General features: G+C 49.5%; 1 protein-coding gene across 2 annotated transcripts in view; it reads left to right on the top strand.

Moving 5' to 3' along the window:
* The window catches only part of LOC147608482 (uncharacterized), a 111,354-nt gene that overhangs the window by 53,692 nt on the left and 44,297 nt on the right, over window positions 1–13,365 (top strand). For both annotated transcript variants that reach the window (XM_086789165.1, XM_086789164.1), the window contains one exon: window positions 1,159–1,208. In XM_086789165.1, the coding sequence (XP_086645291.1) occupies window positions 1,159–1,208 (50 nt within the window). The remainder of the gene's footprint in view (window positions 1–1,158; window positions 1,209–13,365) is intronic.

Raw genomic sequence — 13,365 nt, forward strand, 5'->3', positions numbered from 1 at the left:
AAGAAAGGCTTTTCAAAGGATCGAAGGCATCAATCCATTCCCACTCTCCTGGATCCCACTGAAGATATCTGATAGGACTGCCACCATATAACCACAAACACCAAGAGCCATGAGTCACTATCTGAGGAGAAGGGTCAATGAACCAGTGCTTCCCCGAGCGACCAACAATCCTCACTGGACTAAGCCTAGTGTTTGGTATGATCTCCTCCATACTACATCTCCTCAATGTCATCCTCCCCCTGCATGGGGAGGCCGATAACCAGTAGAGGTACACATCTCCGAAAGAAGACTCCCAACCATGAGTGATGAAGCCCTTCCGAGAGGGTCCAATGGTTGGGTGTGGCAATATCAATCTGCACAATCCCCTGACTAGTGCCCCTCAGATGCTGCGTAAGCACCACTCTTTGATCCTTCGTGAGGCTTCTAAGCCTCTTCCAATCCAAAACTGTGGGGAAGAGAGTCTCCCTGCCAGCCCACTGAATATGCATAGATACCCCAAGAGGTCTACCATACTCATCCAAGATCAAGTCATTCCACATAATGGGTTGTTTGTTAGCCTTCTTAGCTGACTGCGGATCTATTTGAACCGAGAGCCTCCTCATGCAATCCCAAGACCGTAGAAGGGAGATGGAGTGCGATACTCTACCTCCGAAAAGATAAATTGTGGGCTGTATATCTAGCCACCTCCCCTAACTAGAGTATACCTCGTAACGTGTTGGATGAGAAAGTCCTTCCATGGCTTAGTGCCAAGAACAAATTCTCTAACAATCATCTTACAAAGCAATGCCTTACAGTGCACTTGTGGGCTCTATGATGTTCAATCCCCCATCTTGCTTGGCTAGGATAATGGTTTCCCAAGCAACTCTGGCCCTAGTGTACCATGCCATCTAATCCTGACCAAAGAAAAATTCAACTGGCCAATGCATCCCCTATGAAAAACCCAACAAGAAAGCAATGGCGAGCAGCACTTGGTTAACCACCAAGGCTCTAGATGCCAAATCAAGCTTCCTGCTTGCAAAAGTCTGTAAAAACCACAAAAATGGACTTCTTTCTCTACAAGACTAATAGTAACAAAAAATTCTTAAAAAGAAAAAAAGAGAGCCTTTCCTCCATGTGTTATGGTTTAAACATACTAATTGCATTTACTATGAATTCCAGGTTATTTCAGCATTGGCTGAGGGGAAAAAAGGCGACTTGGTACCTTACAGGTGTTTTTCTTATTCCACCCTTAGAAAGAAGATGTGTCACACATCCTTAAACAAAATCTTGTAGATATACATGTATGTGTAATGATTGTGTGCATGTTAACTAACTGATTAAGGGGATGAATGCATGAGACTTCATAGGTAAGCACAAGCCAATTCATTGTCTTATGCATGCTGCAGTCAAGTGCAAATCATAATCTAGGATAGATGCATTTTCTTATCGAGTTACAAATTTAGGTGGTCTGCCTATGCTGCCATTGGGCAGATGTGACGTCCAACTGAGCATGGGTGACTTTGGTTATGCCACTGTAGAGTGGCCAGTTTATGCCAGTAAATGGTGTCTTTTGCTGAATATGTGTTATTGATAGGATAACCGATCGGGGGGGGGGGGGGGGGGGGGAGGTGGGGGGGTGCGGAAAGATCCCTGTCCCCTCCACGCAATGAATTCCGAGGTGCTAGCAGCGGAAGTAGCACTTCTTGCGTAGGGCAGAACCTCTCACTCAGGGTCTCGCCCACGGATATCCGGACAAGAGACTAATCCCTCGGTTCTTCCAAAACTGAACCCAGAAAAACTTTCCTCGCCCAACAGACATAGCGATCCCTCGAGGATATTTTTATTATAACGAAGTCAAGAGCCTTAACTAACCAAACTGATCTGACCGAACCCGTAAGTCACATGGTCAGATCAAGGATGAGACTTGCACTTGGATCATAGAGACCAATGCTTTTTTCCTCATCAAGAGGCACAGCCGTTGATTCTTTTCCATAGAACAAAGACTATCTGGGATTTACTTCATCTGTCGTAACATAACAGAATTGAGTCTCATTTTAGGGATCTATCAGTCCAGCCTAACCCCATCCAATCCCATGATTTAGCCAACCGCCCACCAACCACTGTAGTGATAGGATCCAGTCAGAAATTTGGTTATGTTTTGTCCCGGGGTACCAGGGAAAAGAGTTCCCAGGCCCCCTAGCCGGCGCTTCAAGCAAACTTCAAGATAGTCACACCACTTACACACCCAATATGAAATTGCCTGTTTCACAGATTCATCTGTCTTTAAAATAATCTTTTAATGAAACCATAGTATCACTAATCATAATCCTCCAAAATATCCAGCTTGAATTCTAATTCCCAATCATTCCTTCATCGGTGTATCTATGGCATCATTGGCAACCAAAACGCCCACCACTTGTTCACTCAGGGGCCTTTACAATAGTTCCTAGCTTATAGTACCCGGCAATATAATCACATAAGAAAATCCAGATGGACTCTCCGTTGAAGATTAGCAAGATCAACCAACAGATCCATATAAAAGAGCCACGGACTCATCTGTTGAGGACCAGCAAGGGCAATCAACCAGATGCATGCCGGAGTTCAGAAAACAACTGTAACACCTTGTTCCATTTTCTTCCTCGACGCACGCGTGGGTATCTTCGGCAACCCAGAGTCCGAGCACCGTATGGTCAGCACCCTCTAGGCTCCTTCGCATGTCACCTAGCGCTTCACTCATAGGCCGCTTCCTTGGTCCCTCATCCACCGTACCGGAAGCTCACCATTTAAATCGAACCGAGGCTGGTCAAGACCTCGGCCGACTTTGCTACGCGAGACATCCTCCATTGACTCTCCGTCAGCTGTTGCAACTTTATCACTTAGGTCTCCACGATCTCATTCACAAGATGGTCAAAATGCTTCCCCAGCATTCTTGACATAAAACAGTCATTTAAAAACAAGTCATAAATACAGTTTCTAACGAACTCTCATCTTTCCATATTGTTGTACATTATTTCTCGTTATTCACATTACTTCCAAATCAATTCACTTTGCTTATTCCACATCCAATCAGATCTATTCCCATCATCCTTCATCCATTCTCATCCAATCATATTATATTACATCTCATCACATCTATCCATATCACATCACATTCATCCACATCACATCCGATCACATCTATTCATCCACATCACATCCGATTACATTTATTCAGATCCTCATCACATCACATCACATCCATCCTCATCACATCTCATCCATTCACATCTACCCATATCCACATCACATCACATCCATCCTCATCACATCTCATCCATTCACATCTACCCATATCCACATCACATTACATCACATCCATTCACATCACATCTCATCCATTCACATCTACCCCGATCCACATCACATCACATCCATTCACATCACATCTCATCCATTTACATCTACCCCGATCCACATCACATCTCATCCATTCACATCTACCCCAATCCACATCACATCCATTCACATCACATCTCATCACATCACATCACATCACATCACATCACATCCGTTCACATCACATCTCATCCATTCACGTCTCATCACATCATATTCACATCCATTTACATCTCATCATATCATATTCACATCACATCACATCACATCCATTCAGATATCATCACATCACATTCATATCCATTCACATCTCATTGTATCCATTCATATCTCATCACATCACATTCATATCCATTCATATCCATTCACATCTCATTGCATCCATTCATATCCATTCATATCTCATCGCATCCATTCACATCACATCATATCCACTCACATTTCATCACATCCATTCATATCTCATCACACCCATTCACATCTCATCGCATCCATTCACATCACATCATATCCACTCACATTTCATCACATCCATTCATATCTCATCACACCCATTCACATCCATCACATTCATTGTATCCACATCATAGCACATACATTCCATCCACATGTATCCTTATCACATCACATTCATTCCATCCATATCACGTCACATTCATTCCATCCACATTACATCACGTCCACATCTATCCACATCACATCTCATTCATTCCATCCACATTATATCACATCCACATCTATTCATATCTCATCACATCCATTCACATCTCGTCTCATTCATCCACATCCATCCATTCATTCACATTTACATCTATCCACATCTCATCACACCCATTCACATCTCATCGCACCCACTCACATCTCATCACATCCACTCACATCTATTTACATTACATCACGTTCATTCATTTTTTTTTTCCGAGAAAAGATCCTTTCATTAGTTATATAAAAACGCCCGTAGGGCTACAAAAGATCTCTCCTGCTCCTAAGAGATAGAAGAGCAGCGAATACATAATGGCAGCCCGGGAGACTCTCCCTAGGTGCTGCAAAATACAAGCATCAGTCTAAAGAACTGAGCGGCTAAATCATACAATAGGGGGGGGAAAGAGCCAAACAGGTGGCCTGTAGTGCCAACGGGGGGATCCCGTGTATAAGGTGTAGAACGGGCCACAGCGCCAAGTGGTGTGAAAGGCCTGGCGCCGTAAGATCGCCTCATCCGAGTCTCCCCGGATGCGGTCGTACTGTCCTCGCAGGGTGTGGATCAACTCCTGCCAAATCCCCCGTACAGTCTCTGCTGGTGGCTCCAATCTCCCCTCAAAGGCCGTAAAGCACCGGGCCCTCCAGGTGAACCAGATGGTGAGGCTGCTGAGGAGCTCCCATCGTAAATCCCTCTCCTGTGTCCAGCTGGCGGACGAGAAATCCGGTGCCGGAACCAGGCGAGGCTGGCCCCTAATAAATCTGATGGCCTGACTGCCCTGCTCCATCTCATAGCCCATAGCAGGCCCTGACGAAGTCGACCAAGCAGCGGCACCCCACGTAAACACACCCTCTGGAGAGAGGGGGGCCAGAATACGCAGCATCCGCAGCCAAATCTGCTGTGCCTGAGGGCAGTCCCAAAGGCAATGTCTCTGTGTCTCCATAGGGTGGCCGCATCGGACGCAGGCCGCCGGAAGACCGCTGTAAACAAGCCAAGTGCCAACTGCTGAGCCCCTGTGGGCGACCAGCCACTGAAAAGCCGAGATCCTGCGGGCCTGCCGACTAGCCCAGAGCCGAGCCCAGAAATCCTCCAGGAACTCCTGTGAGAGTCCCTGCAATCGCCAGTGCCCCGCTGCCGCTGGAGAAACCGTCCTCCTCGCCGTCAAAATATGCCGTCCCAGCCGAACAGTATACTGGAAAAAGGTTATCTCTGTGGCCTCAAGGGATGCATAAGGATCATGCCACTCGTACTCCCCGAGGTCCCACTGTAGCCGGGCCAAGGGGCGCACTGCATATGCCCATATGCGCCAATCCGGGAGCACATCAGCAGGGTCGGGGTCAATATGCCACTTCCGAGAAGCGGCAGCCACTACCCGAATCCTCTGAAAGGTGCACTCTGCAACCAAAGGCGACTCCACCTCCACTCTCTGGAGTCTGCCCTCATCCTGAATCTCATAGTAGAGGCATCTGCCATCCTCAATGCTAGCTCTGACAGCAATCAGGATCTCCAACTGTGTAAAGGCTCCCATCCACCGTGGGGCCACTGGCTCGAGAGGTGTGAACCACTCCTCTGTGAGTGCCTCCTGTATATCATCCCTCATAATCAACCCCCCTCTGAAGTGACTCAGCCTCTCCACCTGGATCTCCTCTGGTAGACTGCAGAAAGCCTGCCAGTCTCCAAAACTACGAGCTGGGCCTGTCGCTAAAGGTCCCCAGGCTAGACGAGGACGAGAACCCAGCATATGACCCTGCTCCGTATGAACCGCTGGGCTCCAGATGAGCGGCTGCCTGGCCCGCTCCTCAACACAAGAAGGAGGCCGCTGAGAGAGCCCCGGTCTCAGCAGCTCCCAAGCTCTCAGGATACTCAAAGCAAATCTGTCCTCCCATCCTCTACTGAGGCCTGTCCTCCTCATCTCTATGAAGATCCAGCGAATCTCTGGTGCCCAAGTACCCCCTGCAGGGGGCGCCCGAGCTTGCAGTCGCTGCAAGAGGAGCTCTTTTCAAGGCTCAGCGCCTGGAAGCAACCCCCGAACAATAAGCTTCCCCAATAAGGCTCTACTCTGATCGACTGGATCTATAATGCCCAAACCGCCCTGAGCCAGCGGAAGTGTAATAACTGCCCATGCAACCTTTGCCCGAGCTGGCTGACCGTCCCGCCCAGACCACAGAAAGTTCCTGATCAGCCTCTGTACCTGGCTGATGCACGAGCTCGAGAAAATCCAGCAAGACGTAAACATCACGTTCATTCATATCTCGTCACATCTCTCCTTATCTTATCACACTCATTCACATATCATCACATCTCATCACATTCATATCCACATCCATTTACATCTCATCCACACCTCATCACATCCACTCATATCTCATCACATCACATTCACATCTTATCACATCATATTCACTTTTAGTACAATTTCTCTACTTTCGATATTGATAGGACTTTTTCTAAGTTTCTGCCAATTGCTTGACTTAGTTAAAGGTACTTTTTTTCTCGATCCCATTAAATCTAAGTATAAGAGTGTTGTTGAAGGTTTAAAAAGAGAAAATAAACCCTATCAGAATTGAATAGTAAAAACTCAGAACGAGCATTTACGTATTGTATTCTCATTCCTTAAGCTTCATTAATAAGAACTAATTCTAAACTTCCGTTTACTCATTGGATCCTCGATCCTTCCAGGGATTCGAGATTCCCTTTTCTAAATAAGAATTATCCAAGTTTTCTCGATGGATATTTTCACATTCTTTCTCAAATTTCTCAATTAAGATATATTCAATATTCTTCTTTTTGAATAAAAGATTCATGGAATTTACAAAAATCAATTCTACCCATATTTCGCAATAAAATAATAATACTTAAAATTTCACTTTTGATAAATACTTATAATTTGAATTATACAAAAAATTTCTCTTTTAACATTTTTTTTTTTCCCGAGAAAAGATCCTTTCATTAGTTATGTAAAAAACGCCCGTAGGGCTACAAAAGAGATCTCTCCTGCTCCTAACAGAGAGAAGAGCAGTGAATACATCATGGCAGCCCGGGAGACTCTCCCTAGGTGCTGCAAAATACAAGCATCAGTCTAAAGAACTGAGCGGCTAAATCATACAATAGGGGGGGGGGAAGAGCCAAACAGGTGGCCTGTAGTGCCAACGGGGGGATCCCGTGTGTAGGGTGTAGAACGGGCCGCAGCGCCAAGTGGTGTGAAAGGCCTGGCGCCGTAAGATCGCCTCATCCGAGTCTCCCCGGATGCGGTCGTACTGTCCTCGCAGGGTGTGGATCAACTCCTGCCAAATCCCCCGAATAGTCTCTGCTGGTGGCTCTAATCTCCCCTCAAAGGCCGTAAAGCACCGGGCCCTCCAGGTGAACCAGATGGTGAGGCTGCTGAGGAGCTCCCATCGTAAATCCCTCTCCTGTGTCCAGCTGGCGGACGAGAAATCCGGTGCCGGAACCAGGCGAGGCTGGCCCCTAATAAATCTGATGGCCTGACTGCCCTGCTCCATCTCACAGCCCATAGCAGGCCCTGACGAAGTCGACCAAGCAGCGGCACCCCACGTAAACATACCCTCTGGAGAGAGGGGGGCCAGAATACGCAGCATCCGCAGCCAAATCTGCTGTGCCTGAGGGCAGTCCCAAAGGCAATGTCTCTGTGTCTCCATAGGGTGGCCGCATCGGACGCAGGCCGCCGGAAGACCGCTGTAAACAAGCCAAGTGCCAACTGCTGAACCCCTGTGGGCGACCAGCCACCACTGAAAAGCCGAGATCCTGCGGGCCTGTCGACTAGCCCAGAGCCGAGCCCAGAAATCCTCCAGGAACTCCTGTGGTAGTCCCTGCAATCGCCAATGCCCCGCTGCCGCTGGAGAAACCGTCCTCCTCGCCGTCAAAATATGCCGTCCCAGCCGAACAGTATACTGGAAAAAGGTGATCTCTGTGGCCTCAAGGGATGCATAAGGATCATGCCACTCGTACTCCCCGGGGTCCCACTGTAGCCGGGCCAAGGGGCCCGCTGCATATGCCCATATGCGCCAATCCGGGAGCACGTCAGCAGGGTCGGGGTCAATATGCCACTTCCGAGAAGCGGCAGCCACTACCCGAATCCTCTGAAAGGTGCACTCTGCAACCAAAGGCGACTCCACCTCCACTCTCTGGAGTCTGCCCTCATCCTGAATCTCATAGTAGAGGCATCTGCCATCCTCAATGCTAGCTCTGACAGCAATCAGGATCTCCAACTGTGTAAAGGCTCCCATCCACCGTGGGGCCACTGGCTCGAGAGGTGTGAACCACTCCTCTGTGAGTGCCTCCTGTATATCATCCCTCATAATCAACCCCCCTCTGAAGTGACTCAGCCTCTCCACCTGGATCTCCTCTGGTAGACTGCAGAAAGCCTGCCAGTCTCCAAAACTACGAGCTAGGCCTGTCGCTAAAGGTCCCCAGGCTAGACGAGGCCGAGAACCCAGCATATGACCCTGCTCTGTACGAACCGCTGGGCTCCAGATGAGCGGCTGCCTGGCCCGCTCCTCAACACAAGAAGGAGGCCGCTGAGAGAGCCCCGGTCTCAGCAGCTCCCAAGCTCTCAGGATACTCAAAGCAAATCTGTCCTCCCATCCTCTACTGAGGCCTGTCCTCCTCATCTCTATGAAGATCCAGCGAATCTCTGGTGCCCAAGTACCCCCTGCAGGAGGCGCCCGGGCCTGCAATCGCTGCAAGAGGAGCTCTTTCCAAGGCTCAGCGCCTGGAAGCAACCCCCGAACAATAAGCTTCCCCAATAAGGCTCTACTCTGATCGACTGGATCTATAATGCCCAAACCGCCCTGAGCCAGCGGAAGTGTAATAACTGCCCATGCAACCTTTGCCCGAGCTGGCTGACCGTCCCGCCCAGACCACAGAAAGTTCCTGATCAGCCTCTGTACCTGGCTGATGCAAGAGCTCGAGAAAATCCAGCAAGACGTAATGTACCACATAGTCGCTAACAGCACCTGATTTGCCACCACCACCCTCCCAGCCAAGGATAGTCGAGCTGTACTCCAATACAATAGCTTCTTCCGAATGCTCAGAAGAAGCGGGGCAATCTGCTGCTCAGGTGACAAATCGAGGCCAATCTGGCATCCCAAATACCGCACTGCTGTGCCTGGAGGAATCCATCTAAAACCGGGGTCCGGGCTCCATGCCAGAGTGGGAGCACTACTGATCCAAAAGGCCACTGTCTTGCGCCAATTGATCAATGCTCCCGAAGCTGCACTAAAAACCTGGAGCGACTGCTCTGCCCGAATAAGATTGGCCTCTTGGCCATGCAAAAATAAGCCCGTGTCGTCTGCAAACTCAGCATCAAGCAAATCCTCCCCCCGGACTGGGAGCTGGAGTCCTCTCAAACCAACCTCCTCTGCCGTCAAATACATACTCATAGCCTCCGCAAAGAAGAGAAAAAGGAAAGGGGCGAGAGGGCACCCCTGACGGACTGATCTGGTCAGCTCAAAACTCGGCCCCCGACCTCCTGCAATCAGCACCTGGCTGCGAGCTGTGGAATACAAAGCTGCCACCCCTCTGATCCATCCTGGCTCAAAGCCCAGGCGTAGCATAGTGCCCTCTAAGAGTCCCCAATCAACTCTATCTTATGCCTTCTCAAAATCGAGAAGCATCACGACCAAGTCCTCGCCAAGAAACCTAGCTCGGGCTGTCGCCTCCCAGAAAGTAAAGATGTTGTCAAGGATACTGCGCTCCTTGACAAATCCTGTCTAAGTAGCATGAATCAACTCCCCCAGGAAGGGCTGGATCCTCAAACTCAAGGCCTTTGCTAAGACCTTGTAGACAGTATTGAGGACCGAGGATTACAGGGAGATCCTATCTATTTGGATGACGACCTTACAAGGATGCAGATAGAACATAGGAAAACATACATGCTGAGAGTCCTACAGGCCCGGAAAGAGGGTAAGAGAGCATTCTATCGCGATGGTCGTGTCATCATCGATGGCAAGGCCACCGATTAGCACCAGGCGGCCTATGGGACATCAGCTATGTAGGATCCAGATTCACAGATACACATAGCAGTTTGGAACTGCAATGGAGCACTTTGGACACATCGTGGGAGGATGGAGGAGGTCATGGAGGGACGGGACATCATGCTACTTACAGAGACGCACCAGAGTCCGCACCAGAGCCCAGAGAGAGGGCTATCAGTGGGAGTTGACATACAGGGGGACCACACGACAGAGAACATTGAGAAGATCTAGAGGTATAGCGGTACTCTTCAAGCGAGAGCTACAGGAGCGCCTACAGGTGGTAGCACGTGACCAGGAGGCTAGATACATGTGGATTAGACTGCTGCTCTCAGCAGACAGGGTGTTATACATTGCTTCATGCTACTTCTCTCCTAGAGGATCGAGATATGCCATGACAGCAGAGGAGGAGAGTAGAGGGTAGGAGGACACAGGGCCATTGGGAGAGTCACCATATGCAGCCCTTTTAGATGAGATCGTACACTACTCCAACCTGGGGCAAGTCCTCCTTATGGGGGACTTCAATGCATGGACACAGAGCCGACAGTGCAACATTTATGATTTCGAGCACCCCGAGGTGATGCACACACTAGAGGTGGAGGACACGAGAGCTTGCAGGGTGTCAGAGGACATGGGGCCGGATAACACCAGATATGGTCATTATTTACTTGAGCTAGGAGCGCGACACCATCTCGTTATTTATAACGGGATGAGACAGTGGCAGGATTCAGGAGCACTTACATGCTTTCCACGATCAGGGGGGGTAGCACAATGGACTACATCATGGGTCCATGGAGACCACACAAGCAGTGGCATCTTTCACCATCCCCCCCTGTCCTATTGGTGCGGATCACACGTACCTCTTAGTGTCACTGGCGAGCTCCACACCAGCACCCACACAGCCCACACAGGCATCGCATACAACTTTCTACTTCACCCATGACTTGGCAGACATATATGAGCATCATGTATATGACGGGCTATTCCAGATGGATCCCCTGTCACCTCTAGACACACTCACTACCCAGCTGTCATCTCTGCTACATACGGCCGCCACCCGCAGCTTCCTCCATCATACACACATTGCACACACAGATAGATCTGGGAGCATGCCCCAAAATTGGTGGTATGATGATGAGTGCAGAGAGCTATATAGACACCTCCGTGCCCAGAGAGCACCGGGGACCATTACACAGAGACAGACGAGCCGACAGATGAGGATTCTCACACGCCGTAAGAGGCGTGCATATGAGGAGGCACAGTACTGGGATATATACCACCTACTCATGAGCAGAGATGCAGCCACTGCATGGCGCAGGATGAGAGAGCCTCGCCCTCGTACCCCGATTGAGGATCCACACACATGGCACACATATGCAAAGAGCCTCTACCATATCCCTCAGCAGCCGCCCATACCACAGCCATAGGAGTCCCGCCCTACCAGCTCTACCTTCTTTACCGCCTCGATGGTAGAGAGAGCTATCCGCCAGTTACAACATGGGAGATCGGCTGACCACACAGGTATACAGAGTGAGCATCTTATTTATGCAGCTCACACTGGGACCCTTTGTTGCTCACCTCTTTAATAGGGCACTAGTGCAGGGCCTACCAGCTCAGTGGACTATGCACACCATCGTGCCTCTCCACAAAGCGGGAGACATGCTAGACCCCAGCAACTAGAGGACTATCATGATTGGTCATACATTGGCCAAACTTTATGGCGCAGTGCTCGAGGCAAAGTTGAGCTCATATGCAGAGAAGGAGGGACTGCGAGCACCAAAGCAGGTTGGATTCCGACGAGCTTTCTCCACTATTGACCATATATTCACTCTGAGATGTCTCATTGACCAGGCTAGGGCGCGGGAGAAGAGATTATACTGCTGCTTTGTGGATTTCCGCAAAGCATTTGACACGGTGCCACGAGAGAGACTCTTCCAGCGCCTACAGTCATCGGGGATCCCATTAGAGATGGTTTGGGGAATCTATGCTTTATATGAGCAGGTCCTCGGGCGCATACGATGCCCCGGGGGGCTATCTGATGTTATTGCTAGCACCATAGGTGTGAAGCAAGGATGCCCACTCTCTCCTACACTATTTGGGCTATACATCGATGAGGTGGCTGACTTCATTGGTCACGGTGGTGGGGACGGGGTAGACATCTCAGGTACCACAGTCCACGTTATGCTATATGCAGATGATATTACTGTGGTCTCTGAGTCGCAGATGGGACTACAGCACCATCTCCATGCACTCGATGACTTCTACACACAGAGGGGCCTTACAGTGAACCTTGGGAAAACCAAGGCCATGATTTTCCACACCTCAGGGCCGGTTTGACGACAGGCCATCTTCACACTAGCAGGAGGACAGGTAGAGGTGGTAGACTCATATGTGTACCTGGGGATTACATTTATGACTCCGCCAGGAAGATTTACTATGGCACAAGCAGTGAGGAATAGACTCACACGAGGGTATGCAGCTCTGGCCATGCTAGAGAGACAGTGTCACCTGGCACACTTCCAGAAGCCCCGCACGAAGGGGTGGTTGTTTGACACACTAGTCACCCTTGCTTTGATGTATGCTGCAGCAGTATGGGCACCTGGGCTCGCCACCTCCACATGGTCTCAGATAGAGAGGCCTCAGATTCTCATGCTTTCACGGATGATCCGCAACAAACCCTCCGTCCCACATGACATTGTCCGGACAGAGTTTGCTGCACCTCCTATGCTAGTAGAGGCCCTCTTCCAGACGATCTGCTTCATACAGAGGATCAGAGATATGCCATCAGATCAACTCTCACATAGAGCTTTTGAGGCGTCCAGGCAGCTCGTAGAGAGTGGAGATAGGAGATCATGGTATTCACAGATGATACAGTGGCTCACTCAGCATGGTCTTGACATAGATCACATGCCACCTTTCCAGTATGATATACATGCACCACACATCCAGCTCTCTCACAGTGAGAGGAACAGAGTCCTTCGGCAGGATTTATGGCAGCGATACACTCAAGAGACTTGGATTACACCCAGTCAGCCTCTACCACCGAAGATGCTATACTACAGAGATCAGTTTATGCGTATCTCAGCGGATGGATTCATACAGAGACTTGGATACATGGATGTGTACATGCCTCATAGTGCCCGAGTGGCGATTGGCCAGCTCAAAGTGTCATCACACCAGCTTGAGATTGAGGCAGGTAGGGCAGCACAGATCCCCAAAGCAGAGAGGATATGCAGACTATGCCAGGAGGAGGTTGAGAGTGATGAACATTATGCATGTAGATGCAGAGCATATAGTGTGATTAGAGAGAGACACACCACCATC

Source organism: Cibotium barometz, chromosome 53 (assembly GCF_041138505.1).
Source record: "Cibotium barometz isolate CiBa-2024 chromosome 53, ASM4113850v1, whole genome shotgun sequence".
Lineage (NCBI taxonomy): Eukaryota > Viridiplantae > Streptophyta > Polypodiopsida > Cyatheales > Cibotiaceae > Cibotium > Cibotium barometz.